General features: G+C 41.5%; 2 protein-coding genes across 8 annotated transcripts in view; one reads left to right on the forward strand and one right to left on the reverse strand.

The window, feature by feature from the left end:
- The window catches only part of LOC124070835 (paralemmin-3-like), a 30,978-nt gene extending 29,730 nt beyond the window's left edge, over positions 1–1,248 (reverse strand). Inside the window, exon 1 of the mRNA XM_046411112.1 lies at positions 770–1,248. The gene's annotated coding sequence lies outside the window, so the exon portion shown is untranslated. The remainder of the gene's footprint in view (positions 1–769) is intronic.
- Positions 1,249–1,265: 17 nt separating this feature from the next.
- Positions 1,266–24,910, forward strand: part of LOC124070849 (phospholipid phosphatase-related protein type 5-like) — a 47,752-nt gene continuing 24,107 nt past the window's right edge. Inside the window, exons 1-6 of one of the 7 annotated variants that reach the window (XM_046411132.1) lie at positions 1,266–1,406; positions 1,668–1,728; positions 6,332–6,442; positions 6,767–6,888; positions 7,826–8,045; positions 11,763–11,873. In XM_046411132.1, coding sequence (XP_046267088.1) covers positions 11,763–11,873 — 111 coding nt within the window. In that variant the 5' untranslated portion in view covers positions 1,266–1,406; positions 1,668–1,728; positions 6,332–6,442; positions 6,767–6,888; positions 7,826–8,045. Of the gene's footprint in view, positions 1,407–1,667; positions 1,729–5,420; positions 6,889–7,825; positions 8,046–11,762; positions 11,874–24,910 lie in introns of those variants that run through there. The other 6 variants (XM_046411160.1, XM_046411184.1, XM_046411150.1 and 3 more) reach the window with 6 other exon arrangements.

Raw genomic sequence — 24,910 nt, forward strand, 5'->3', positions numbered from 1 at the left:
TGCACAGATCTAGTGTGATTAAAAGCAATGACTGACAGCTGTGTGTTTTGCTGCAAAGTAGGAGAGTCATGCATGTGTGGTTAATGTGATAACAATGAAACTGAAATCTTGACTGCATTGTGTGGTGTATGTATTGTGTGTGTGTGGTGTATGTATTATGTGTGTGTGTGGGTGGGAGTTGGTAGTTAGATGCAACTGCAACAGCAGCTAGGAAAGTGTCAAAATATAGCCCCACTATCATAACCAGTGCATCATAAACTGTTGTCAATGCCCTGCAGACATGACGCTTCTGGACTTAATTATGCCACTCAGACTCATAAAAATTACAGGCAAGAAAAAAAACCAAACAAACTTGCTGATAAAACTTTCTGGCTAAGGTTTGTGTAGACATCATGGCGTATCTTTCAAGATAAAAACTACAATAGCCACGATAAGGTGGTTACTGTTAAATCAGTGTCTTTTCCAAGTGTGAAATGTATTTTGTTAGTAAAGTTGGGTCAGGAAAAGCCAGGGTGGGTTAGAAAAGATCAAGAACAGTGATATCTGAGCAGCCAAAATATATTTTAAAGAGGTTTTAATCAATAAATGACTGTTTGGCTTGCAATGCTTAACAAAGGTCAGACAAGTCAACAGCTGCTGGGGCTGTCCAACTGTGACTGGGCTCACGTCCAGGCCTTGGACCAGTTTCAAAAGGTGTCAACCGACCACGTACACCGTGTTAAAATTCATGCAGAAAACTGTTGGTCGAAATAAGCCAAAACACACTTACCTGTTCAAACTTGTCCACTTGATTTTGAGTCCAATAAACTGAAGAAAGAAAACGAAACCAAGTAGGAAAAACGTGGAGACAGTGGACACACGAAAATGGAGAAAAAAAAAAAATCCTCCTTTCAACTAAATGAGTTATGAGGCAGGAGGAATAACGTGCGACACAAACTTCCCCTTGTTGTAGCCTGTAACACCTGAGTAGCCTCTGCGGTGAGCTACAGCTCCCAAAACGCCACGCTCGTCACAGGAACACCGGACCGTCCCGACTCTTCCGTTTAGTAAACTTTTACACGTGTTGTAAAGTTTGTTTCAGACACAAAGTCGGAGCAGTCATTAAAAAAAAGACGACGTGAAACCGTCCCGGAGTGCTACTCCCGCCGCCTCCCTTCACGCACAAGCCCGTCCGGCAGGAGGACTAAAGACGGTCTGTCCGGCGGTTACCTGACTCCAGTCATTACCGCGAGGCCAGCCCTCCAGACAGCAGCGACAGCAGCAGCAGCAGCAGCAGCAGGAGCAGCCTCATGTTTCCTGTTGTTGTCGTTCCGACTTACTGCACAGCGGATAAACAGTTTCTCTCCAAAGCAACAGGCTGAGATGCGTTCTGCTTTTATTTAACCACCAATATGACATGCCATCTGGTGAGTGAAAAGTGCGGCAGAGAGAAAACTAAAAGTTAGAGTGGGCTTATATTTACTTTTCGAGATATTTTGGCTCCTCCAACCTTAAAGTTGCAAATCAAAGACTCAGCATTTTATCACAGCACATTCATAACAATAATAATAATAATAATAATAATGATTGCCCGACGTCATATTCAGTGTATGTTTTCAGTGATTCCACTCAGCCTTAATATTCATGGAAAGCATCTCAGTCTCACCATGTGGTCTGTTTTCTTGCAGGTGCTCAAAGCCATGCCATGTTGTCAGAAGTGATTTTAATTAATCATCTGTCCGAAAAAAGGTAATATTCACCATCTCATGAATAAAAGTTACATCAGGATCTAGATAAATACGACTGCATGTAATGTGGAATGTTTCTCTGAATGAAAAGGATGTCTCCAAAATGTAAAATCTCCCTCAATTCAAATTAAGGATTCCAGATGCTGCTTTTTAAAATGAGAAGGGAATACCGGTGTGTTTGCTCTCGATTTCTCACAGAACAGTGCATTTTGTTGGTTGGTCTTTTTTGTGTATTCAGATGTGGATTCTGCCTGGGTTTCATTTCACATTACAGCAATAACAAACACAGCTCACCGTCCATTTACTTTCATGGGCAGGAATGAGTTTGAATTGTCTGAAAGCCCAAACAATAATGACCACCAATAAAACTGTACATTGTATAAATGGATATTAGTGACCAGAGGATATTAGTTATTAATTGTACATGCTAGGTGGATTAAACAGTTAAAAAAAAAAGAAAAAACTTTAACTTTAACTTTTAACTTTTTTTTTTTTCAATTTTAGGTGTAAATGGCCAACTCATACTCAACTCCTAACTCATCACGATAATCCCACCCATGAAGTAAGTTGTTCTTTGTTCTCAACCAGCAAAGTGTCTCTCAGACAAGGTGATGCTTTTGAACCAATTTCCCTGGCTGAGAGACAGACTTTTGGCTGTCGAAAGGTGAACAACTGGTCCGAACTGGCTCTCAAACAGCCCTGGTGGCAAAGGGGGTATGTGAAGGATTCAAGCTCTGAACTTTTCAGAGCCACCTTCCGAGTCATATTCTTCGTACAGGTTTTTGTGGCGCTTTTCTTTAATTTGAAAGCTCAAGAGAAATGAAATACACAGCACACACCAAAGCTATCTGGATAAGTTAGGATGCAGTTTTTCAGTTTCCTGTGTTTTTTTCCCCTGAATGTTCCTTTGTGTTTGAGGCTTTGCTTGCTTATCTTTTACCTGGACAGTGTGCTCTACTATTCGTTTTTTGAGGTTAGATAGATACAGGTAGGCATATTCTCAGGAAAGTTGTTTGTGATGTACTGCTGTGTAGTGATGCAGATCATCAACTCTGTTTATTTCCACTGAAGACAAACAGATAATTTGCAATATTTGTTCAGAAGGAATTTATGGGGAGTGTGTTTTGAACTGGCTCAGATTTGCCTTCATTCTTGCTCTCTCACACACACAAAAACATTTTTTTGAAGTATCCTATATTACCACAGGCCAATGTGTTGACCCCAGAGAGGGAAGGATAAAAAGTTTTGCTCATGAGTGACACCAAGGACTAGCCATGTCACGATTTATCTACTTTATACTGTTGCTGCATGCCATAAATCCCAGCCAAGCTATTTTTATGTATATTTCATTATAGCTTACTCATATTTCATTTATACCATGATATTCTTCAGACTCATTTTTCGTGATTAATTGCTTTTTTTAATGTGCGCAAATCCAGGGTATGAACCCCTGAAGTGCTAGCGTAACAACATCTTTAGAGATGGTCAGTATTTTAGCCACATAAATTACAGCTTAGCTGACCTGTGCTGTAACTTCTTTATAATCCCATTTTGCTAAAAATCTGATTAATTCTTAATGGCTGAAATTCCCTTGCACGGCAGTTTGAAGCGAGAATGTCCTTGGCTGTGATCCACAGTGATGGTGTATGAAATGAGCACATCCACTGGCTCGGCCTACTTCTCATTCCCCAAGACAAGAGAGAGTCTTCGCATGAGCAGCCAGATAGTGAGCACACAGGCTCCTATCACACGGCTTTCCCTTAACAATATGGGAACATTTCTCTTTTGTGTGTGTGTTTGTGTGTTCCTTCACAACACAGCGTGCATGTGCTTTTGTACCTGTGTGTTCATGCATATGAGTACCAGCACCTTCTAAACACTGCTCTTTTGTTTGCTTGCATGTGTGTTTGTGTAGCATACTACAGAAAGAGTGTTATTTGTGTCTGGGCTTTTGTGTTCATGTGCATACAATACACATGTAAAAATTGATGCTCATTTATGTTGCATATATATTTTTTAACTAAATCATGAGCAGAATGATATGGAACCCATTAACAAGCCTGGTTGCAGAGAAAAAGCTATGAGTTTGCCTTGACCAGCTTCACCTGGATGGTTTGTCCAACTACTCAGCCACCATAGTTCTGTGTTATTGGGAGTGAAAATATGTGTTGTAAAACATTTACACTGAACTTTGTGTAATATTCAAAGTCACAAATCACAGTAATGCAACTTAAACGGTATGGTAATGGTTTGGGTTAAGAAACTAAAACAGTTGGTTAAACCTGGCATAACGAATGGTTTTGGCCTTTTGGCAGCAAGCAGCGAGGCACCTTTAAGCTCATGTACTGAACTTGTTAACAGTTGCCTATTTTACACATTCGGCTGGCACAGAGCTTTATCAGATAGCATGTCTGCCCCCGTTTGCTGCTGGGCAGGTAGTGTACACAAGTATTTTAAAAAAAAAATCTAAAAACATGAGAGCAGTGAGAGTGAATCAGGACAGTAAATTTGTGGGCCAGGGAACCAAAATAAAAAACTGAAAGTCACAAACTACTCCTCAAAAACACTTCGCACTTGTCAGTGTTTCATATGCAATCACTCATGTTACCCTTTTTGATATGGAAATGCTGATTGTGGCCACTTTAGATTAGTTTACTGTAATGCAAGTAAAATGCTTGGTTACCATTGGTGATTCATGAAAATGAGAGGCGTCAGTTGCTCTTCTGTGACAGGAGACTAATTCTGGCCCCCTTCGTCAAAGTCAGATATGCCACACATCAGTTCACGAGCAAAGCCTCGGCATCCGTAGATATAGAACACAATACGCAGGGCAATATTATTGGGTGTAGATGCAGAATTGCCCAACATAATTGTTATTCCCAAGGACACTGGGCTGAAAAGAGAGGATGGGTGTACAGCCTGTGTGTGTATGGCTGCACTTGTGTGTGTCTGTTTGTAGGCTATACATGCCCACCTGTCTGCGCTTGCTCTATTTACTGAGTCCAGTTTCTCACCTTCGCTGGTTTGCCCTTGACTTTGACAGCTCCTCTCACTCTTTGCGTTCTTTCAATGTATGATGCTACCTGAGTTATTTTGTCAGTTACATCACTCTGTAAGAGCAGACAAGTATATCTGAAGGCATGGATGAGGTGCTGCTGCAAACTGCACACCTGCAGTTAAAGTGATGGCGCAGATAATGTAGATGTCCTTTGGGAGGCTGTAAAAGACAGATATTAATATATATAGTCACTGGAATATACTGCTGTTTCTATGTCCTTGAAGCAGCCAGGTGCTGCTGTTACATAAAAAGCTATGGAACCTTTAAAGGTGATGTTTTTACCATTATTGAAGTTGTACAGTGGGAGGTTGCCTTAGTTGACTCATTTATTCAGGTGGCAGTAAGTAAGATGACACGGAGGAGAAAAAGAGGAAAAGGAAGATGTTACGGTGCCTTGATTTGCTCAACACCATACAGCTATTAAGGTTTTGGGCATTTGATCACAAATCATTAAATGAATCACTTAACAGGGGTTCTAATATTGTTGCCTTTCCGATGATGTACAAAAAACTTTGTCTGTGTTTGCTTTGCTGTGTGGGGGATAAAAAATGTGTGAGGTGAATATATATGTATTGTACATTCCTCAGTAATAAAAAAAAGGATTTTTTTATTTTATTTTTTTTTAAATTCTTTTACACTGAATATTTTTGTCTCAGACAGCATTGAATCAAGCTAGCTAGATTAGGTGTGTTGCTGTTGCTGCTTGTGACGAGGGTCATTGATGGATTGTGAGCGAGGCCATAATTAATTGCCACTTGTTTAATCTACATTTTGCACAAACGTGTGTGTGTGTGTGTATATATTTCTGTATAAGGACATTTGGTTGCTTGTCATTCCTCCCTGTGAAAGCAGCACGTTGCCATGGGAACTATGACATTTGTGGCACCACGTGATTTTACCCTCCATTCTCAGAAAAAAAGATGCTTTATTGTGAGTGGTCCACGGCCCCTCTCCAGCCATGAGTGATTTGTTTGAGTGCAGCAAGAGAGTGGGCAGCTTTTGTAATGTCGTTTCCTCACACATTTGGCTTAGAGGTCTTTTGTAAGAAATGTATTAATAATTTCGTATTGGCAAGAGACCTGCTTTACCTTTTCCTTTTTCACCTATTCCATTTCTCTTAATGGCACACTTTGACTGCACTTTTCTGTAATTGGCCCACTCAAACTAAATTTCAGATGGATGGGGATGTCATGTTTAACTTGTTATATTATATTTTGGAATAAAATATGCGAAGAGATAATATTTACTTCCCCAAAATGTCAAAAAAAGTTTGACATTTCGGGGAAATGCACTTATTCTTGTCAAAAGATGTGGAGATTGATACCAATCTTGTGTCTGTATGGTAAATATAAAGGTGCTTCCAGCAAATGGTTACCTTTGTTTTTATCTTTGTTTAAAAAATTCTGTGGTAGCTTCATTTGACGTGACAAATAAAGCAGATAAGCCGCTTTCTCCAAAAGCCAAATTATATTTGAATAAATGTCACAAAAAATTGCAAACAATGTTGCAGACTTGCATATGCTTGTATCACTGACTGTATTTAAAGATGGGTGACATAAGACATCACCAACCAGAGAGGGAGACTCCTCAGATGTATAGAGAGAGGAGTGAAAGCCAAGACCTCTTGATCGCCCTCTGGTCACTGATTCCAGCACAGGTCAGCTTCAAATGTTCATTTCCCTGAAAAGTTTAGTTTTAATTAGCTGTTTGGTGCTATAAAAGGTGGTGAAATGTCACATCTGACAGCTGAGTGCTGCTCACAGTTGAGTCAGATGAGCGTACGGGACAGGAACTTGATTCTGGCGCTCCATCGCCCAATCACTACTGCATAGTCGCAGGGCTCTGAATGACATCATCAGCACAAGATGACCATGCTCATATTTAGGATATAGCAGCTTCACTTTTGTACAGTGCGAGAAAGTGGAGACATGTCATCCACCTTTATATGTGCTGTGATTCTCTGTTGTTCACTTTTTAATAGGGCTGCGATCCACACCAAGTACCGACCCGTGGCAACGCCTGAGGGAAATGTGCCAGTGTTCAACAGTCCAGCTGGTGCCACTGCAGCATGTCTAAACATTAACAACACACATCAACACATACGTGTGTACACATATACAGAAACATACGGTCTTTGTTTTAGCCCTAAGGGGTGAGGGTAATGTGTAGGCAAACTCATGCCAGTCTGCAGGTATACACCAATACACACACACACACACACACACACACACACACACACACACACAGCCAAAAGCTGCTGGCGAGCTTCCACACAGGGGCGTCTGACCCACATAGGACCATGTGCAGGATGCATCCCTTTTTATCACCTGGCAATGCATCGTTACACTTCAGAATACATGGCTTTTTCTCTTCTGCCTTGACTTTCCAATAACTGCGCACACATGCGTACACAAAAAACACACACACAATACCACAGAAACACACACCTGTGCACTCACACTCTCATTGAGCCCAAAGTGTCTGCCAGTAAGTGGTTTCATGGGGTACTAAAGTGCACAGTGTCTACAGTTTTAGCCACTGTGTTGCCTCTCAGCCTCTGACACACATAAAATCCCTCCTTCGTTTTCCCTCCCTCTGCATCCCCTCCACCACCACCACCTTCCTCTCTCTCACACACATGCTGGCTCTTTTCTGCTCTCACTCTCCACTGCAGCTGTCTCATTCTCTTATTCCCTCTTCCCACTGTTTTTTCCTCCTCCTCTTTGCCTCTCCTTCTCTTTTTTTTTCCTCGCACACACGCATACAGATGCGCACACACATACTCTCTCTCTTTCTTCTTCTCTCTCTCTCTTTCTTCTCTCTTCCTCTCTTTGGATCCACCGGCAGCAACACTGAGGAGCCTCCCTCACCAGCCTGTGGATCCCTTCACTTGACTAATTAGCCTTGAAGTGCTGTTGAAGATCATCATATTTAGCTTAGCGACCTAGCAGCAGAGTGCAGACAGATATAGACTAGGCTGGCTGGAGGCTGGGTGCCTGGCAGTGTGGCAAGCTCTCTATCTCTCTCTATTCACACTTAGTGCCGAGGGCTTCTCAGTGGCGGAGCGGCGGAAGTGAGGGGTGGTTTTGCTTTGAAAAAGACGAGAAGCGGGGGGGAAAAGAAAAAGAGGCGAAGCTGAAACTACAACGCAGCCACAGAATGGGAGTCCGCTGCAGGAGCAAATCCTCCTAGAGACGGAGACTCGGAGGAGGCAGCGGTCACTGTGCAGCAGCACTGCTTCCAACATACAGGGATTTAAGGTGAGAGTTTTTCCGACCAGTTACTGCCCTTGATTTTCTTTTGCTTTCCTTTGTACACTGGATTGTTCCTGGACATATGTATATGAGTGTGACCCACATTGTTGAACCTGAAATGCAGCACAGGAGAGACTCTGTGCAGGACAATCTGTCTTTCTTTCTCTCTCTCTCTCTCTGACACTGACACTGACACACACACACACACACACACACACATACAGTGCAGCACCACTTGTTGGGTCTGACATCCAAGTTAATATCCAGTATTGTAGTGAATACTGGGATGGTGATCACTTGTATGTGTGTGCTGGCGAGATAGTGAGTAGGTCTTTTGTTGTCACGTTGCCAGTGCGAGGCTTAAGGATGCACATTATAATGAATGGCATTAGGCAGCAACATGAGACAGTCAGTGATGCCAACCTTATGTCGGATTGCTTCTCACTGCTTTAGAAGATGAGAACATAAAAGAAGACCCAAATACCGTATTTACTGCAGACCATCCATTGTGTTTGTGCATTTACAGTCCTTTTATCTTCTGCCACAACTTGTACCTGCTCTCTGTTCATTTAGCATCAGTGCTTTTGACCCAATCAAAACATTTCATGTAAATGAACCTCGGCTACAGTCAAGGCTTGTACTTATATTGGAATAGTTGGATAATAGTAGGATAGTGTTTCCCATGAGGCTGACGAGTGATAGTGGAGAAAGAGGAATGAAAACGACTATATGAACGACACCATGAATAATTAAGATGCTTAAACACAGTGAGTGTAGTGTGTACTGCTCAGTGTTTGTACGTGTCACTGATCTACACACTGCACAATGCATACATAGAAATAAGCGTGTACTGTATGTGTGCCTCGTGTAAATGCAAATTGCAGCAAGATTTATGAAGGAAATTTTGGGACATTTCAGCCATTTGCGGCCGCAAACAAGTCTCATGTGAAGCTAAAAATAGAGGGCCGTGATGATAAATGTATGACGTGGAGCAGAGACTGCCAAGAGGGACTTCATTGCCAGATAATTGAAGTTCAAGTTTTTGGACAATGTGACAGCACCTGAGGTGATTTTGCAGAAACGGTGATTTCTAATCCCCTAAATCCTGCGTGATTAAATTGAAGGGGCCCTTTATTCAGTCACTGTGGTTCATCGCTGGTGACTGGTTTGCTGTACAAATTGTATGCACATTTTAAAGGGATATCTATGTTTGAACACAGTTCTTGAATCTCAGCTTGTTGTAGTCTGACAATTTTCGAAATAACAGTTTTCTGTTAAATTAAACTGTTCCAGAGGAAAGAAGATCTAAGTGAATTCAGATTTCTGGCAGTACTACATCTTTAATTCTCTAGTTATTGATGTATATACTGTGGTGCTCTTTAAAACATGTCCCAACAGTATTTAATAGGAATCCTTTACTGTTCTCATTAAATATACACTTTGGATCTTTTGAAGACATGATGGTGTATTTTTTGTGTTTGTGTGAACAGTAATTAATCAGTCAGCTTTTATTAGCAAAATGTCATTCGTTCTTGTTTCCCTCTTAACATTTTAGTATATCATTGATAGGTGCTCAGAAGCACTTTGAAGACATGGACGCGTTCCAACCTCGTGAAATGGATCCTTCCCCTTCAGACCAAAAACAGCCATTGATCAGAGAAAGGGCTGACACGGCAGCAGAGATTTGCCCTCACCCATAAAGTCAGCGAGATAATTGTTGTCAAGGAGATGAGCAAACAGGCTCGATATCTGAGGGGAGATCCAATTGGTGTTTGACTCCATAAAATTACACTCAAGACTGCTGAAGGCATTTCCTTTATGATTGATAAAATGGTGATTCTAAAGTTTGCAGTTCCTAGAAAAATTGCATTTGCTGATTTAAAAGCCTTCTGAGGCACTCCTACAAGAGTAGATGCTGACATTATTTAGCATTGAGTGCAGTCATTTCCTTGTCAGAAACCCCTCAGCGTATTATACACTGGCCTTCCTACTCTAGCTTTCCTTGTCACTTTGGGGACTGAAACAGTTTTTTTTTGTTCAACTTTTACCTGTTATCTCCCCAATCGCTATTGTTTCCCATTGCTGAGTCTGCTGGCTTTCACTCCACCCTCTTTACTTCTGAGGAGTCTCCTAACGTCTGCATCATGACTTTGTCTCCCTCTTATCTCTTTCTGTCAGGCTTTTGTTTTTGATCATCGCTCCTCTGTTTCCAGTCTACTTCTCCTCCTTTCAACCTCATTTCCCCCTCCCAACACTTTTTATTGCCTACCCGCACTTGTTTGCGGGTATGTTGTGTACGTCTATTCGTGTATTTTTGATGTGTCATGCAAAATGTATCTTTGTGGGCACCTCTGTGTATGGGTGTGTGTGTTATGTGTGTGTGTGGAAGTGTGGGTGTGTGCATTAAAAAAAAGACATGTTCTTTACTCTGATGGCAGATGATAAAAGGACTCTCTTTTTGTGCTCTGACATGATTATGAGTGAAATTGACAGCATGAAGCACATGGGCTAACAGTAGTGTTGAAGGTCCCTGGTTTATTTTTGGACGGATGGCACATTATGAACTCCACCTGTTAAGGACTTATCATGATTGAAGGCCTTGAGTGGATGGACTCATTTCACTGTTAATGTTTACTGTGAAGGCTTTATTCCTCATAAGTGGTGCCACATCTGCGAATGTTAGGAAAAATCTCATAATTACAGTCGTCAAAGAGGTTTTCAAAGGTGGGGTGAATGTAAAAGGTAACCAGTGACTGCCGCTCAGATATGTGCGGTACAGTAAAAGCGCAATATGTACCAGTGAAATGTAGTGAAGCTGAAGTACAAGTACTTCTTAACTGTACTTAAGTACAGCACTTGAGCAAAGTGAATGTTACATTTTGACACTGTTCGCTTGTGAGGTGAATTATCTGAGATGCGAATTCTTGCTTTAAATTGAATGCGCTTCTCACCTTGAATTTTAGCATTGAAAGTGTTTGCATGGAGGCACCTCATCCGATGTAATTCCCACACACAGCTGTGTGTGTTGCTTTGCATCACCCGAGAGATTGGAGCAGCACTAATGTGATACACATGCAGTTTAAAAGGTTTTTAGCTTGTATCTTGAGACAAGTGCTCAAAATGATCAAAACTCATAGATATTCGACTTTCAGATGAAGAGGAGACATTGTTCCACAAATTGTTATTTGCTGCTTTGTTGTGACTCAACAGACTATGAAACTCTCACCTAAGATTTACTCTAAGCCAGGCACTGAATATAAATAGACCACTATTTACACTCTTGTATCGCCTGGAACTGAGACGACTGTTTAGTGACTCACAAAGCTGAACACTAACAAGGTGCAAGTCAGGTCTGTTTCCTCGCCAACAAGTCAAGCCATTTATTATCCACAGAGATAAGTTTGAAGTTGTCTCAGTTTTATTGCATCTCTTGTTTTTCCTATCACCGTTGTGCCTTAAAATCACAGAATCTGCTCCTAGCGTCATTAAGCACTCCATCTTTTGTTTAGTATTATGATATTTTGTAATATTTGCAGAACATTAAAAATAATCCTCCACAACTTCATGTTTCAACTTTGATCCACTTGTTTGTGAACTTTACATGTTTGTCTGTGACAACAGGTTTTTAGAATGCCAAGTTCAATGTTTGCAATGTGTGAAGTGGTTTGTCTTCCTGCTGCAACAAAATACACTAAAGCCTGACAATGACCTTTGATCCCTCAGATGATTGGCGGCCAGCTGTCAGCACAGAGGAGAGTGATGAGGAACTTTCCTGAGGACAAAGGCCTGCAGAAGACCAGCACCTACATCGTGCCATGCTTCCTCTTTGTGGAGGTGAGTGTATGGACGTATTTAGTTCAAAAGGGAACTATGTACATCATTGTGGTGGCTTGTTGTACTTGCCAGACATGAGCCAGATATGACCTGAACTTTGGAAGTCATATTGAAAGTAGTTTGGTACTTGCACTTGGTAGTTATTAACCGGCAACTTAAGGGAATATTTGTCATATTTGGGCTGACTCATCACATCATGACACTAAATCTAGACTCTAAAATTTTAAGCTTTCATGTTCTGATATTCTTCAAGTTGTGTGCAATCCTCTGTGTAAATGTGCATGGCTGTGTATGCAAGTGGATAGAAAGAAAGAGTTAGCTGGATAATCTGCAGGTGTTGGAGGTTTACCTCTGAGAAACTGGAGTCACACAGAGCAAACTGATGGATACATGAAAGCACATTTTACAGTCCTCTGCCTGTGAATGGTCTCTTCCCCTTCTCTTCCATCTCTTTCTTCCATCATTTCATGTTTCTCACGGCAGATTAGCAGCGTCATTTGGGAAATTGTGTGAATTAGCAGACTCCATTTTCAATTCACTGAGTCCCAAAAGAAGTGATTGATTTGACTAAATTGCCACAAATGGGTAATTACCCTCAGTCCATGAATCATTTAGTGATAACATTCAGTGGGAGGTATTCTCGCAACAAAGGTCCTCTTGAGTGACCTTTTTGCTCATAAGCTCCTTGATTCCTTTCCTCCGGTCTCTTACTCTTCCCACGACTATTCTTCTCTCTGTAATCCCTAAATGACCTGGTGGAGTCCTCATGGCCTCAGCTGCATTTCCTAATTAATTGGCCTAATTAAGAATGGAACCCCAATTAGCCCAAGCCACCACTAACATGCTCCAAGCCTGCAGGTCCTCCGAGCTACAGCAAACTAGCTGAATTAGCAGAGGTTTTTTTTGGCATTAAGTCCTAGCTTTTGAATTCACCCTAAAAATGTGATCTTGCATACTTATACAGGTTAAGATATTAAAGTTTGAGGTTGGCAAAAAGCGACGGAGGCCAATAGAGAGTTGACTAGATAAGTCAGAAGTTCAGGTTTTTGCAATAGTAGAAGCAAACAAGAGAGTTAAGGATAGAAAGATATGATATAACATATTTCTGTCCCACTGCAAGAGACAAACTTGAACAAACACAGGTCTTGTAAAAAAAAAAACAGTCTCAATGCAGTTTTTAAAAAACATTCCTTGTGTAAACCGTCTTTAGCAAACTGCATCTTTCTTAATTGTGCCTGCAGCAGTGCCTTTTCTCTGCGACTGTGTCTCTGAAGAATTTTTTTTTCGACCTCACTATTCTTCTTCCTCTTCTTTGTGCTCATTCACTCATTTGCAACGTTCTCTTGAGATCATACTATGGCTGTTCTCATTTGCTTTTTGTGCCTCATCCAACACATGAATCCACCCTACACTCTTCCCACGTAACAATGCTCTTCAACGCACCTCTGTTGCTGCCGCATCTCTTTATAGCACAAATATCCCACAATCCCTGCAGGTTTACGCGTGGTCTTAATCTTGCTTTTATTTTCCTTCATTGTGCTTTGGTATTGGCTCATTCTCGGCATCTTCTTGAAGACCTGTTTTAATGATTTTCCAGCTTTCTAATTTTTTTTCACAGTGCATCTATTATATCTCTAGGCTTGTATCTGTCATTGGTGGTGCTCCTCCCCTCCTCCAGTATTCTCTTTGACGGCCTCTTGAGTACTGCCCAGTCACCCGTTTTGTACAGATCCTCCACATCACTCCTCTCTAGCACTTACTCCCTTGAGTAATTACATTTTTTGCACCATGGATCTCTCCATTATTCCCCTTTACTTGTAAAGCTACATCTCCTCCTCCTCCCACTCAAAAGCCCGTCTGCTATTGTAAAGACCTCCATCCTCCTCTTTTCTCCTCAGTGCTTCTCTGCAGCTTCACATTTCCCCTGGGGTCTCCATCATTCCCTTCTCATTCTTTGTTACTCGTCTTGTTTCTGTTCACCCCTACCTTCTTCTTAGGTCAAAGAGACCTTTTTCCTCATGCCTGCTTCGAATCACAGACTGGAAGGGGACATGCACATCTGACATGCTGGAGGAGGTGTTGTGTGCAGCTAACCTCTGCTTCTTGCAGTTTCTTCCCCATTATGTCAACTTAATCTCCCCTTTTCCCTGGGATCCGTCTAGTACTTGTATTTTGCCAAAACACGGACAGAGGTGGGCTGATGTAAATCTGGTTTGACTTAAACGACTGTATATGCACCTGAATGAATCTGTGTGCATTGCGGTGGTTTAATAAAGGACATTTTTTAATTCAGTTCCCCTCCTGCTGTGTTCATACTGAAGTAGCTTGCCGTAGCATAGCTCCCCCCGGAGGGCACTCGCTCCTTTGTTGTTACATTAGCATCTCATTACCCATTTCTTTTCAATTCGAACTCCCAGTCTTATTCCTTTTTCTCTCTTGTGATCTTGTTGCTGATCCCCTCTCAAGTTCCTCCTTTTTCTCACATTCCAACTCTCTCACTGTCTGGTTCTCTCTCTCCGTTTCCTCTTCCTTTATCACTTTGTCCCTGGCCTTGTCCTCCATCTCAGCCACTCTAATTGTCATTCCATCGCCCTTTTTTTTATCTCAAGACACATCTTCCATTTCTAGCTTGGATTACTGTATCTCTCCTTTCCCTCGGTTTGTACTTTTCATGTTTCTTTCTTCCACTGTCTTCCCTCTGTCTCTCATAGTCATCATTTTCTTCTTCTACTGGATTAAAATGTGAGACCTGACATTATCAGTTTCCTCAAGAAAAGGGGCAGACAGTGCACAGTTACACATTAAGCTGCATGGAAATGAAACAACACAAGAAAAAGCAGAGAAATCCCCATGCCTCCATCCTCCCCCGTTTTTCCCTCTTCTCTCGTGCTCACTCCATGCTGCTGCTGCTGTCATGCTGCAAAGCCACACAAGAGACTGGTCAGGGGCCTAACAGAGGCACTGCTTCAAAGGACCCTCTTTAAAAAGTCATTTTGATGCAGCTGATTCTTGATTTGGATGGGAGGAGGGATGTGAGTTGGTGTGATCCAGGCCAGGCAGGCCCACTGTGAAGATCTGCACTGAAGCTTAGTTCCAAGTATTCAGAGTGACTAAAAGTGGATTCTTTGAGTGGATCTCTGAGAGTACAACTCGCAGCCAGAATAGCTGGGTGGTATTAGCCGTAACAACAGCAAGATGTGCTAATCATCACTGTTAACTGTTAGTGGATGTACTGTAGCTGCTAATCCATGGCACACAGCCTGTGCAGTGTGTATTCTGGCTTTCAAACTTTCCTGTTCAGCCTAGACTGCCAGCTCGTAGCGGAGCTCCCTCCTCCTCCTCCCTCCTCCCGCATGCCTCGTTGGCTGCATCCTCCTGTGGCACAGCGAGTTCTGTAAAGTAAACAGACTGCTGGGCATCGGACCACATAATTTTCAGGTCTACGGCCTTTGCTGTCTCCCTGTGGCTGTTGGTTCATGTGTGCTTGCGTGTCTCATTTTCTCACTTCCCTGTAGACCCTCTAATTTCCTCTTGCTTAGTAAGTTCTGCCAAGTCAGTAAGATTTAAGATTTCTCTCAGAGTTCAGAGTTTTTTGGGGTTTTTTTGGTTTTGTTTTTGTAAATATGTGATGGATATGTTTCTGTCTCAGTTTATATCTGACTGATTTGAATGTACAATGTGAAGGAAAGTATCCATCAACATACTCAGGAGACATTGTTAAACATTTCTCGCAAGCCCTAAAATGTCCGTTCAATATCCATTCTTGCAGTTCTGCTTGTAAAAACCAAAGCAGGATTAAACTTTTTTATGGTTATGTTTAGGAACTTGGTTAAAGGGCATCTCCACCAATTTTACACTTTAAAGTACATTCATAGGTCTTGGGTAAAACAGCTGAATACTGTATGTAAAGAAAGAGTTTTTAAAAGCCTGTCGTGGCTCCAGAGGGAGCTTATAATGGGATAAAATGCCTCAGTTTAAGTTCAGGCTGAAGACGACACGTTTGAAACTGACATGTGGATGTGGAGTTAGAAGAAGTGAGCTTACCAGGCATCTGTAGCGTGCTCCTCCTCTGTGCTTGAGGCTATCACTACTAGCGCACAACACCCAAATCTCCAAATGAACTGTCTGTGGTCGAGTTGCACTGTGATTGCAAGCAGGTGGCAGGTGTTGGAGAAAAAGAAAGCGGGAGAAAAACATTGTTCTGCTACATCAGTTTTTTTAGAAAACGTGAGTGATTCCGACCGTGTTATGGAAGTGCAATTCTAACTTTAAACGAATTGCCTTTTAATTTCAAAGCATAACCACTCATAGCACTGGATGTGGATCGTGGTCTCTGGTGTCAAAATCCTGCTTTTATCTGCCCAAATATGATTTCTATCAGCATTCTTGACAGACATATCTTTCATGTCCCAACATACTGAGACTGAATACATATGACCCTGACAATGTCCTTACAAGTGGTCCACTAACATAGCTTATTCTTTATTTTAATAAAGCATGTAAACATTATTTCCAGGAGACATGGCTGATCCTAATGGTTTGGAGTTGTTGCTGGTCATGGGTTGATAGTGCTTGATGTTACAGGGCATCAGGAAACAGTTACCTGGCTTTTGATGGTATATGTGTTGCTGTGTCTGAGCCTCTGGCAACTTTCACTGCTTTTGGTTAAGACGTGAAGGCAGCATAGTGTTGCCTGCTCCAGTAATGAAAACATCCCGATTGCATCAGGCCTACAACAAGGCATCTTCCTCTCTGCATGTGCTTACTTCATCCACATTCCCTGCTGGGTTTGATGCTGCCTCAGTACATCTTCTAACTCCCAGCAACACATTTGTTGTATGTGTTTACTCTTTTCTAAAGATGTTTTGTTCCACACTACTTTACCAAGACCAAGACCCTCACCCCAACCCCGCTATAAATACAATTTGTACATATCTAAGCATCAAATATGCTCACTAAATGATGGCATTAGTGCTCCTTTTCATACAGATTTACTCTTCAGAGAGGAAATTTTCATGTTGAAACAGCTAATTTTCTCCTGCCCTTGAAGATCTTTCCTAATATACAACTAATGATTATTTTTAACTTTTCTTCAGCCACTTTACAGGCAATTCATATACCATCAACATTTCTTATTGCAGTACGCGAGAGAGCAAACAAAAATAATGCTGTTTTCGTCACATCCCTGAGCACACAACCTTTTTATTGATTAATTCTCTAGTATTGTTTTCATGCTCATTTCATTAAAAAGCTTGCACAAATTCTTTTTATGTGTCTCCCCCCTCCTTCGAAACTCTCTCTCTCTCTCTCTCTCTCACACACACACACACACACACACACACACACAAAGCCACAAATACTCATTCTCACATTATTCTCTCCCTAGTTTCCCCCTCATTATCTCCAAGACTCCATGAATAGCACCTGTCCTCCTCTCTGTTGCGCTGGGATTTCTCAGCACTCTGGGTGCGTGTTTGAAACACTTGTTAGCTGCCTGCTCTCCACCTGTTATCACTTTAGGGAGGAAGGGAAGGATGAGAGACCATGTATATCACCATATAGGCTCATGTCGTCTGCGAACTTTGAATAAAGTAGCTGACTATCTAGGCTGCAGTGCTGAGGCCAAATTATCAACTATCAACTTATCAGAAATAAGTTTCTGCTGGAGTAAGTCTCTAAAATAAAATTGCTTATGTAAGATGTAATCTTAAGCATCCCTCTTGCTTTTTTCTGAGCTACACGCAATTATAGGATCCAGAAAAGCAAATTGATTCTCGCCGCAGCCCATGATACATGTTGCTCTGAATGAGGTCGGCTAAATTAATTGTAACAGAGACTGCAATTCCAAATTCAAGATATTCACAATTTATGAATTTTGCTTCCTTTGTGGCTCAAGGAAACATTACATCAGAGTCAAATTACAGTGAATTTATTTCTTTGCCTGTGCCACAAAAGAGGTCCCTTAAAGAGATGTTAAAAAGATGAAATCCTCTTTTTTTTCTGTAAAATATAAAAAGGGAGAGAAAACTGCATATCAGACAATAGTTTATTGTAAAAATTAATGCATGTTAATTCTTGTTTGTAAATGTAAGTAGAGAGCTTTGGAACGAGACCTTTAATTGCACTGCAGGGTTTTATTCAGGAAACATGTTTATATGTGTGAGCCTGCATCTGCTTTTATTCCTTTCCTTTTGTAGGATGCGGGGGCATGCTTGCTGGAGGACTGGGGATTTTGCAGAATTATGTGATTGTTGTAGCTATAAAGGGAGGGAGAAGTGAAAGGAAGGAAGAATGGTTGAACAGACTCAGGGAGTGAAGCGGATACTGTAGATGCAGAGAGACAACTATGTGCGTGCATGCAAGTGTGCGTGTTAGACAAAGAGAGAGTTGATATGGAGAGTTTTGACAGCGACGATGATTGAAAATGATTGAGGAATGATGTTTTTTGACAGATAACAGAAGAGAAAATCTGATGAGCTTAAGATAAAATACATATCAATAAAATAAACCCGGTAATCAGAGAAACAAAAGAGCTGGAAGACGGAAGAGGGAGAAAGGGGAGGGCATGTGGCTGCCCAGAAGATGAATACATGCTTTGATCTTCTTCCTTTCCCTTGTTCCCTCTTTGTATTTTACCCATCTCTCTACTTCACCCTTTCACACTCTCATATATCCTCATTTCCTCTCTTTCACCTCCTCTCCCCAGTTGTTTTCTCTTCTTTCTGCTGCCTTCCTCAGTTTTATTTCCCAGTGGCACACTCAGTTTTTCCCCGGCACATTCTGTGATATACTAATATCTCATTAACTGTTTTATCCGTCTGTTTATTTTCTTCCACTTTCCTTCTCCCTCTCCCAGTCGTCTCTTTAAGGCTCTCCCCCTCCGGCTTGTCCACCGGTTTCTATCAGTCGGCTCATCTATCTTGCACTCATCTTGCTCAGCATACTGTAATACAATCTGGTGACACTGGGTGGCAGTAAAGCCCATTCTTTAATTTGTTATGCCTGTTGATTCTATGATAAAATAGAAAATCAGACCTTGGCCTTTTTTAATTGCCTGCTGAAAATCAGAGAGATGAAAACCTCAACATTCACTGGCTCTTACCACTTGGCCGAGTGATTATGTGAGCTCATCAGGAAGCCAAATCACAATGAGAAGTCACAATGCCTCATCTCATGCTAATTCAGGAAGCTTTCGGGGATGAACGCTGTAGTGACGGCCTTAAGAAGCCTTAAGAAACCAACCTGCTCTCGATGATTCCAGGTGTTTCTTCGGGAGTGTTTAATTCTCTGTGCTTTTTAAGATGATATGTTTTTGATTAGTCAGTTAATTTGATGCCTGAGCACTCTTTAGAAACAGATGTGCCATTCAGAGAGTGTTGTGCAATGCATGTAAGAGAGGGAGATTCTTATGTGCCCCCACTGACTTCTTTTACTTTTAAATGTTTGGTACCTCTTTAGGCTCTGTATGATGATTTATTGTGCTCCTCAGCAACTATGACTGGTGTACAAACAAGTGTAATCATATAAAATATAAAATAACAATGTCCGTATGTCAGCTTACAACTACATCATAGTGTGTTTTAAACTTTTATTAAACATTTGTATACTGCTTTTAAATACTAAATAGGGGACTTTCATGGTTTGTCGGTGACATCCAATCCAGTTCCATTTTATTGTGAAATTTCATATGAACATTTGTTGGAATGAAGTCATGTGTGAAATTTAGATGGGAAAGAAATCATTATTTGTTGGAGCTGTTAACAACTCATACACTCGTCTGAAATGTGACTGACTTCTCACTGCTTTTTGCGAGACGTCAAAAGCCAAAAATTTTGGAAGGCAGTTGTGTAATCTGTTATTTCATTTTAAAAACTGAAAAAAGCGTGCAGTGGCCTTAGCAGCGGCCTTGTCTTGAGTCTAACCAGTGGCCCATTGCTGCCTGTCATCAATTACTTCTTTGAGTACTGTCCTTGAGTAAATGTACTTAGCTACTTTTCACCATTGAGCGCAGCTCTGGGTGTTAAACCAGACACATCCTTCCCTGCTCAGTAGGACTCATTCATGCTGCAGTTTGTACTCATTCAAGCACATCAGACATTTTGAGTGCAAAACGAAGCAGCACGTCTCCGGTTGATCCTGAGCACTGTGACATTCATTTTCTCTCAGCAGGGTGCTGTCATCTCAACACCAGCCTCCATCCACACATTCTCACCTTCTGTAAACATGTTTGACTTTATCAGTTGACTTTTCTGCCATCTGTTTGCTCCACGCAGGCCAAAGGTAGACATGCACCATTCATGTGCGAAGCTCACAGTTTGGCCCCAGGAGACATTAGTGATGCCCATATCTATTTTCACCACCTTTTTCCCTAAGCGTAACACATTATTATTGTCACATTTTATTTTCCCCTTTTTCTGTTTGAAGGGCTTTTATGGGCTGGAAATTCTCCTCTGTTTCTGTCACATCACTGGCATATTAGTCCCTTTGATTTTCTTGCTTTTACTCCCCTTGAAGTGCAGAGGTATGAGCATTACGCCTTAATTACACAGCCTGATAAGTCTTTTTAGTCTACTGGGTCAGCCAGAAAGGGGTCAGCATCTTAAATCTGCCTCATTTTATAAACTGTGGTTTTATCCTGTGGCTAAATTTATGCTGGCAGATTTTAGTAGCTAAAACAAATTGGGTTTCATTGCATAACAGTGTAATCCCTCATTTGTCATTCATGTCTGTTAAACCAGCCCAGATTTTTAATTTATGAGGTGGCAAAACCAAATCTTTATGAATCATGAAAAACTATTTGTTCCTGTGTTTTCGTTGAAAGACAAAAGTTGTGCACAGAAACACAGAAAGCATCAAACATGATTGTGTATGTCTGATACAGTAGATGTCAACAACATTTTCTAGTTCTAATCAAAAAAATCATGAGACTGTTGGTCTCATTTTTCACTCTTGAGTTGAATGTTTACAAGGCCATTTGTGTCTGAGTGGGAGTTTGTGATCCACAAGCCTTTGATTCCTCATTGTGTATTCTGCCTTCAGAAAAACATGGCATCTTTTCTTCCCTTCATTCTTGAAAAGTAAACTTCTTGAGATTCTGTGTGGATAGAAGTCGTTGTCTTTGTGTGGCTGGACTGGGGTTCACCAAAACAAAGACCGATTTCAAGAGTGTGTGAAGACAGACCGTGTCAGTGTCTGACTCTCTGTCGCCAAATCTCTGGAGATGAAACATAGTGACATCTCATATGATATTAAAACCATGAGACGTTAGACCTCTTGTGAAAGTAATCAGAATCTGTGAACAACTGGTCTTGAACTCACTGTAGATTATATGTAGAATAAACCAGTCAATCGTTTCTTTACTTCGTCCCTCCACCAGTTTGTGTTGGGGAGCAGTAGACTTAGCGAGATACTCAATAAAAGTGTGCCGTGGGGGGATCGCCTCTGATCCCAGCGGACCAACACATCTCAGCTGTTACACATACTCTGTATATAAAAGGACAAGGATAAATGAGACACAGCAAGAGCAATGGAGACGTAACCACCATCACTTGATAATCAGTGCAAGCTCAGTGAGCTTCACATTCAGGCTGTTGATTTTCAGTGGGATCAGCAGAACCAGCAACCATTCGCATGCTCATTTGATTCAGTGTTAAAATCCAAAAAAATCACCTTTTAGTTCCAGTAGAGTATTCATACAGTATTCATTTGCACTACTCTGCCATTTGCACAATACCGCTGTAAATATTGTTGTCATGCCTGACATTGTTTATATTTTTTTATTCTGGTAGTTTTATTCTATTTTTTTTTTTATTCAGGTAGTATTTATATAGTGCTGTTTTATATTTATAGAAGAAGAAGCAGAATCAATTTTTTGGCAGTATATGTATTTTTACATACACACACTGAATTCGTCTTCTGCATTTAACCCATCCTTATTTGAACACACATGCAACACCCGGCAAATTACATGCAGTGAAACACACACAGGAGCAGTGGGCAGCATCAAGCGCCCGGGGGGGAATATCGGGGGTCAACTGCCTTGCTCAAGGGCACATCAGCCAGCTAATGGAGGGGGGGGGCATTTTTTCGCATTAATCACTCCACCACACCAAAATTTTTCCTGGCCGTCCGGTGGGGGAATCGAACCGGTGACCCTCCAATCACAAGCCACTTCTCCAACCTCTAATTATTGGGTTATTGGTCCGGGATCAGGGAAACTAATTTCGTTCCACCTCATGTGTCTACATGTGTGAAATGACAATAAAGCTCCTTGAATCCTTGAATCCAGTAGTAGAAGAAAGAAAGGCCTCTGGAGGCTGCAGTAATGAGGAGGGAGGAGGAGGGAGTGAAGTCTGGGTGGTTGGATGGGTCAACAAAAACATCTGCTGTCCGTTTCTTGTTTCTTACAGATGGGCAACGTTATAGAAGTCATGACCAGCATCATTCCTTGTTTTGAGCCTTAACATAATCCAAACCAAACCCTATGTCTAACTGTTTTGGAGGGACCAGGCGAATGATGTCGTCGGATCGGCAAACACGCCTATGTGTCATTTGAGAGGTCAATATGAGCAAATAAGTTGTTTTGTTGTTAAATTTGGAGGGCTCATGTTGTTTTTATTAATTGCTGGAATCAATTTTGTAGTAAATGGGATGATTTGTTTCAATTGGTGCAATGTCTTAAATCTTGTCTGCAGTCTAGATTTCCCAAAGGATCACTAAAGATTTGGATTGAGCTAAGAGATTACTGTGAGTAAATCTGGAACAGAATTGCACCAAAAGGCCAGTAAAAGTTTAGTTTAATTAAAACGTTGGCATTAGAAGAGGAACACACTGCTTGGTATGGTTTTCTTATGGACTAAAAAAAAAAACAAAAATTCTGATATCATTTGTTTTGTTCATATGTTTTGTTTTAGGATTTGCTTTTTTAGTATTTCTACTTAATTCTGATAGCAACAGCTGGAGAGACACAGAAAAGGCAGGAGACAGAGAGAAAGAGCACAACACACAGTCAGGACTCAGCCTTAATACATGGGACACACACTACCAGGTGAGCTGCCAGGGCACTCCACACATCCTCACACATTTTGAAAGGGGCAGGGTGGGACTTGAGGATGGCCAAAGTGAACAGTCCATGAAGTGGATGCAACAAGCGACAGGCTAAGACTGATGGCTTATCTCACAAGAACCTGAAAATCCAGTTTTATACCCATCTGAGGATCAGCTGTGGCTGGACTTAATATGAAATTTACTTTAATCCAAAGGCGCAAGATCGGGGGGCATTTCGGTACGATAAAGCAGAAAATGGAAATTCGCTGCAGATATTCAAAAAGTGTGTATTTTTTCTGACTTACAAACACCTTCGGATAGCTGCGAAGTGACAGCTCTGGGAGCTGACTCATGGGACAGAGTGATATCAGCCTGTCTTGACCCTCCTCCTGCAGCTTCAGTTTGTCAGTGGTTTTATACTGTACATGCACACAATGCTTTAGATATGATTTTTTTTATGCAAATTAATTTGCCAAGGTGACCTGTGCAGGATGTGTCTCAGTGCTAATTAGAAACCATCAACTTCAAGTCGCTTTAACCTTTATTAATATTCAGAAAATCTAGTTGTGGCTGTAGAGCATACAGGAAGTTGGATATTTGGTCACGGGGGAGTGAAGGGAGATGAAATGTCATATGAGACCTATAAGCCTGTATTCACAGGGGAGCCTGCATGTCCCATTTGCTTTAATGAGACGTTAGACTTCATTTATTGGGACTTTTACATACCAATCATACTGAAATTTCTTACTGTAGTAATCTTGTCCCAGAATGAATATAAAAGTGTTTTCAGCTATAACTCTTGTCTTCTCATGTATTATTCTGCATACATGACCTGTTAGATCTCTCAAACTGACAGTGTAGTCAATCAGCACACCCAATTTTAATGCTTATGTAGTGCAAATGTAGATGCAAAATGACATGCATGATCTCCCGGGGAGGCTTTATGCAGCCGTCTTCAAATGTTTGTTTAAACTTTGATGGGTGTTTGTAGCCCTCCCTCGCTCTCTTCCTCCCACCTTCCTACACCTCCCTCCCTCACTCCCTCCCTCAAGCCTTCTGTAGCTCGGCAAGAGGAGAGGATGGGATGATGGAGAGAACTGTTCAACACAGAGTGCCTGTGTCAGAGTTCCTCCTCAGACATGGGAATGCACCCACATGCCTGCAGACATATTCAAACACACTCCGCACATGGAAACACACACTCACACACCCACTCGCTCTCACACACAAAGCTCATGTAGATGGAAACAAACACGGAAAAACATGGAGCTGCTTGATACCCTATATATAAACTACAAGCTGGAGGTGTTTTTTATAGTTTGCCAGCATGTGTGGATATGTGTGTGTGCATGTGTGAGTGTGTTCCTCTGTCCCTCATGATTTTTCTTTTAAGGGCCTCAGGGTTCGTGAGTTGTCGCCGAACACATCGTCCCTCAGCTGATAAAGTTTGCGCATTGCCAGGGGAACGTACAGATCAATTATTTGCTTTTGCAGTTTCACGTAGAGAATCCACAGACTGTCGATGCCCGTAAAGGAAACAGGAGAAGGGAACTTAGGAAGCCGCCGATCTGAATTAGGTCACCCTCTCTCTCTCCGCTCCCATGCTCATTGTCACTCCTCACTGTGTAATAAAGCTGAAACATGTTACGTGCAGCAAGTCTCCCTTTCCCCTCCCTGTAGCATCAGTCCAAGTGCGTAGCCTACTCTGTCACTTTGCTGAAGAGGAACATGTTGGAGGAGGTTCTCTCAGTGGTTTGTCATTTGTTCAGCCATCTGCCGCTGTGAAACGTTTCCTCTTTAGGGATGTAAAGCACAATCGGGATTTTCCATCAGATCCTTCAAATTATAATTGTAAATAAATAAAAACAAAAGCAGCACAAACGCAGATAACATGTTGTTAACTTGAACAGTGAACTCAGCATTTCTCCACACTATACACTTGTTACTATTTTTAGAACTTTTGTTTTGTTGTCCATTAAAGGCTAAAATTT

The sequence above is a fragment of the Scatophagus argus genome, chromosome 2, assembly GCF_020382885.2.
Source record: "Scatophagus argus isolate fScaArg1 chromosome 2, fScaArg1.pri, whole genome shotgun sequence".
NCBI lineage: Eukaryota > Metazoa > Chordata > Actinopteri > Scatophagidae > Scatophagus > Scatophagus argus.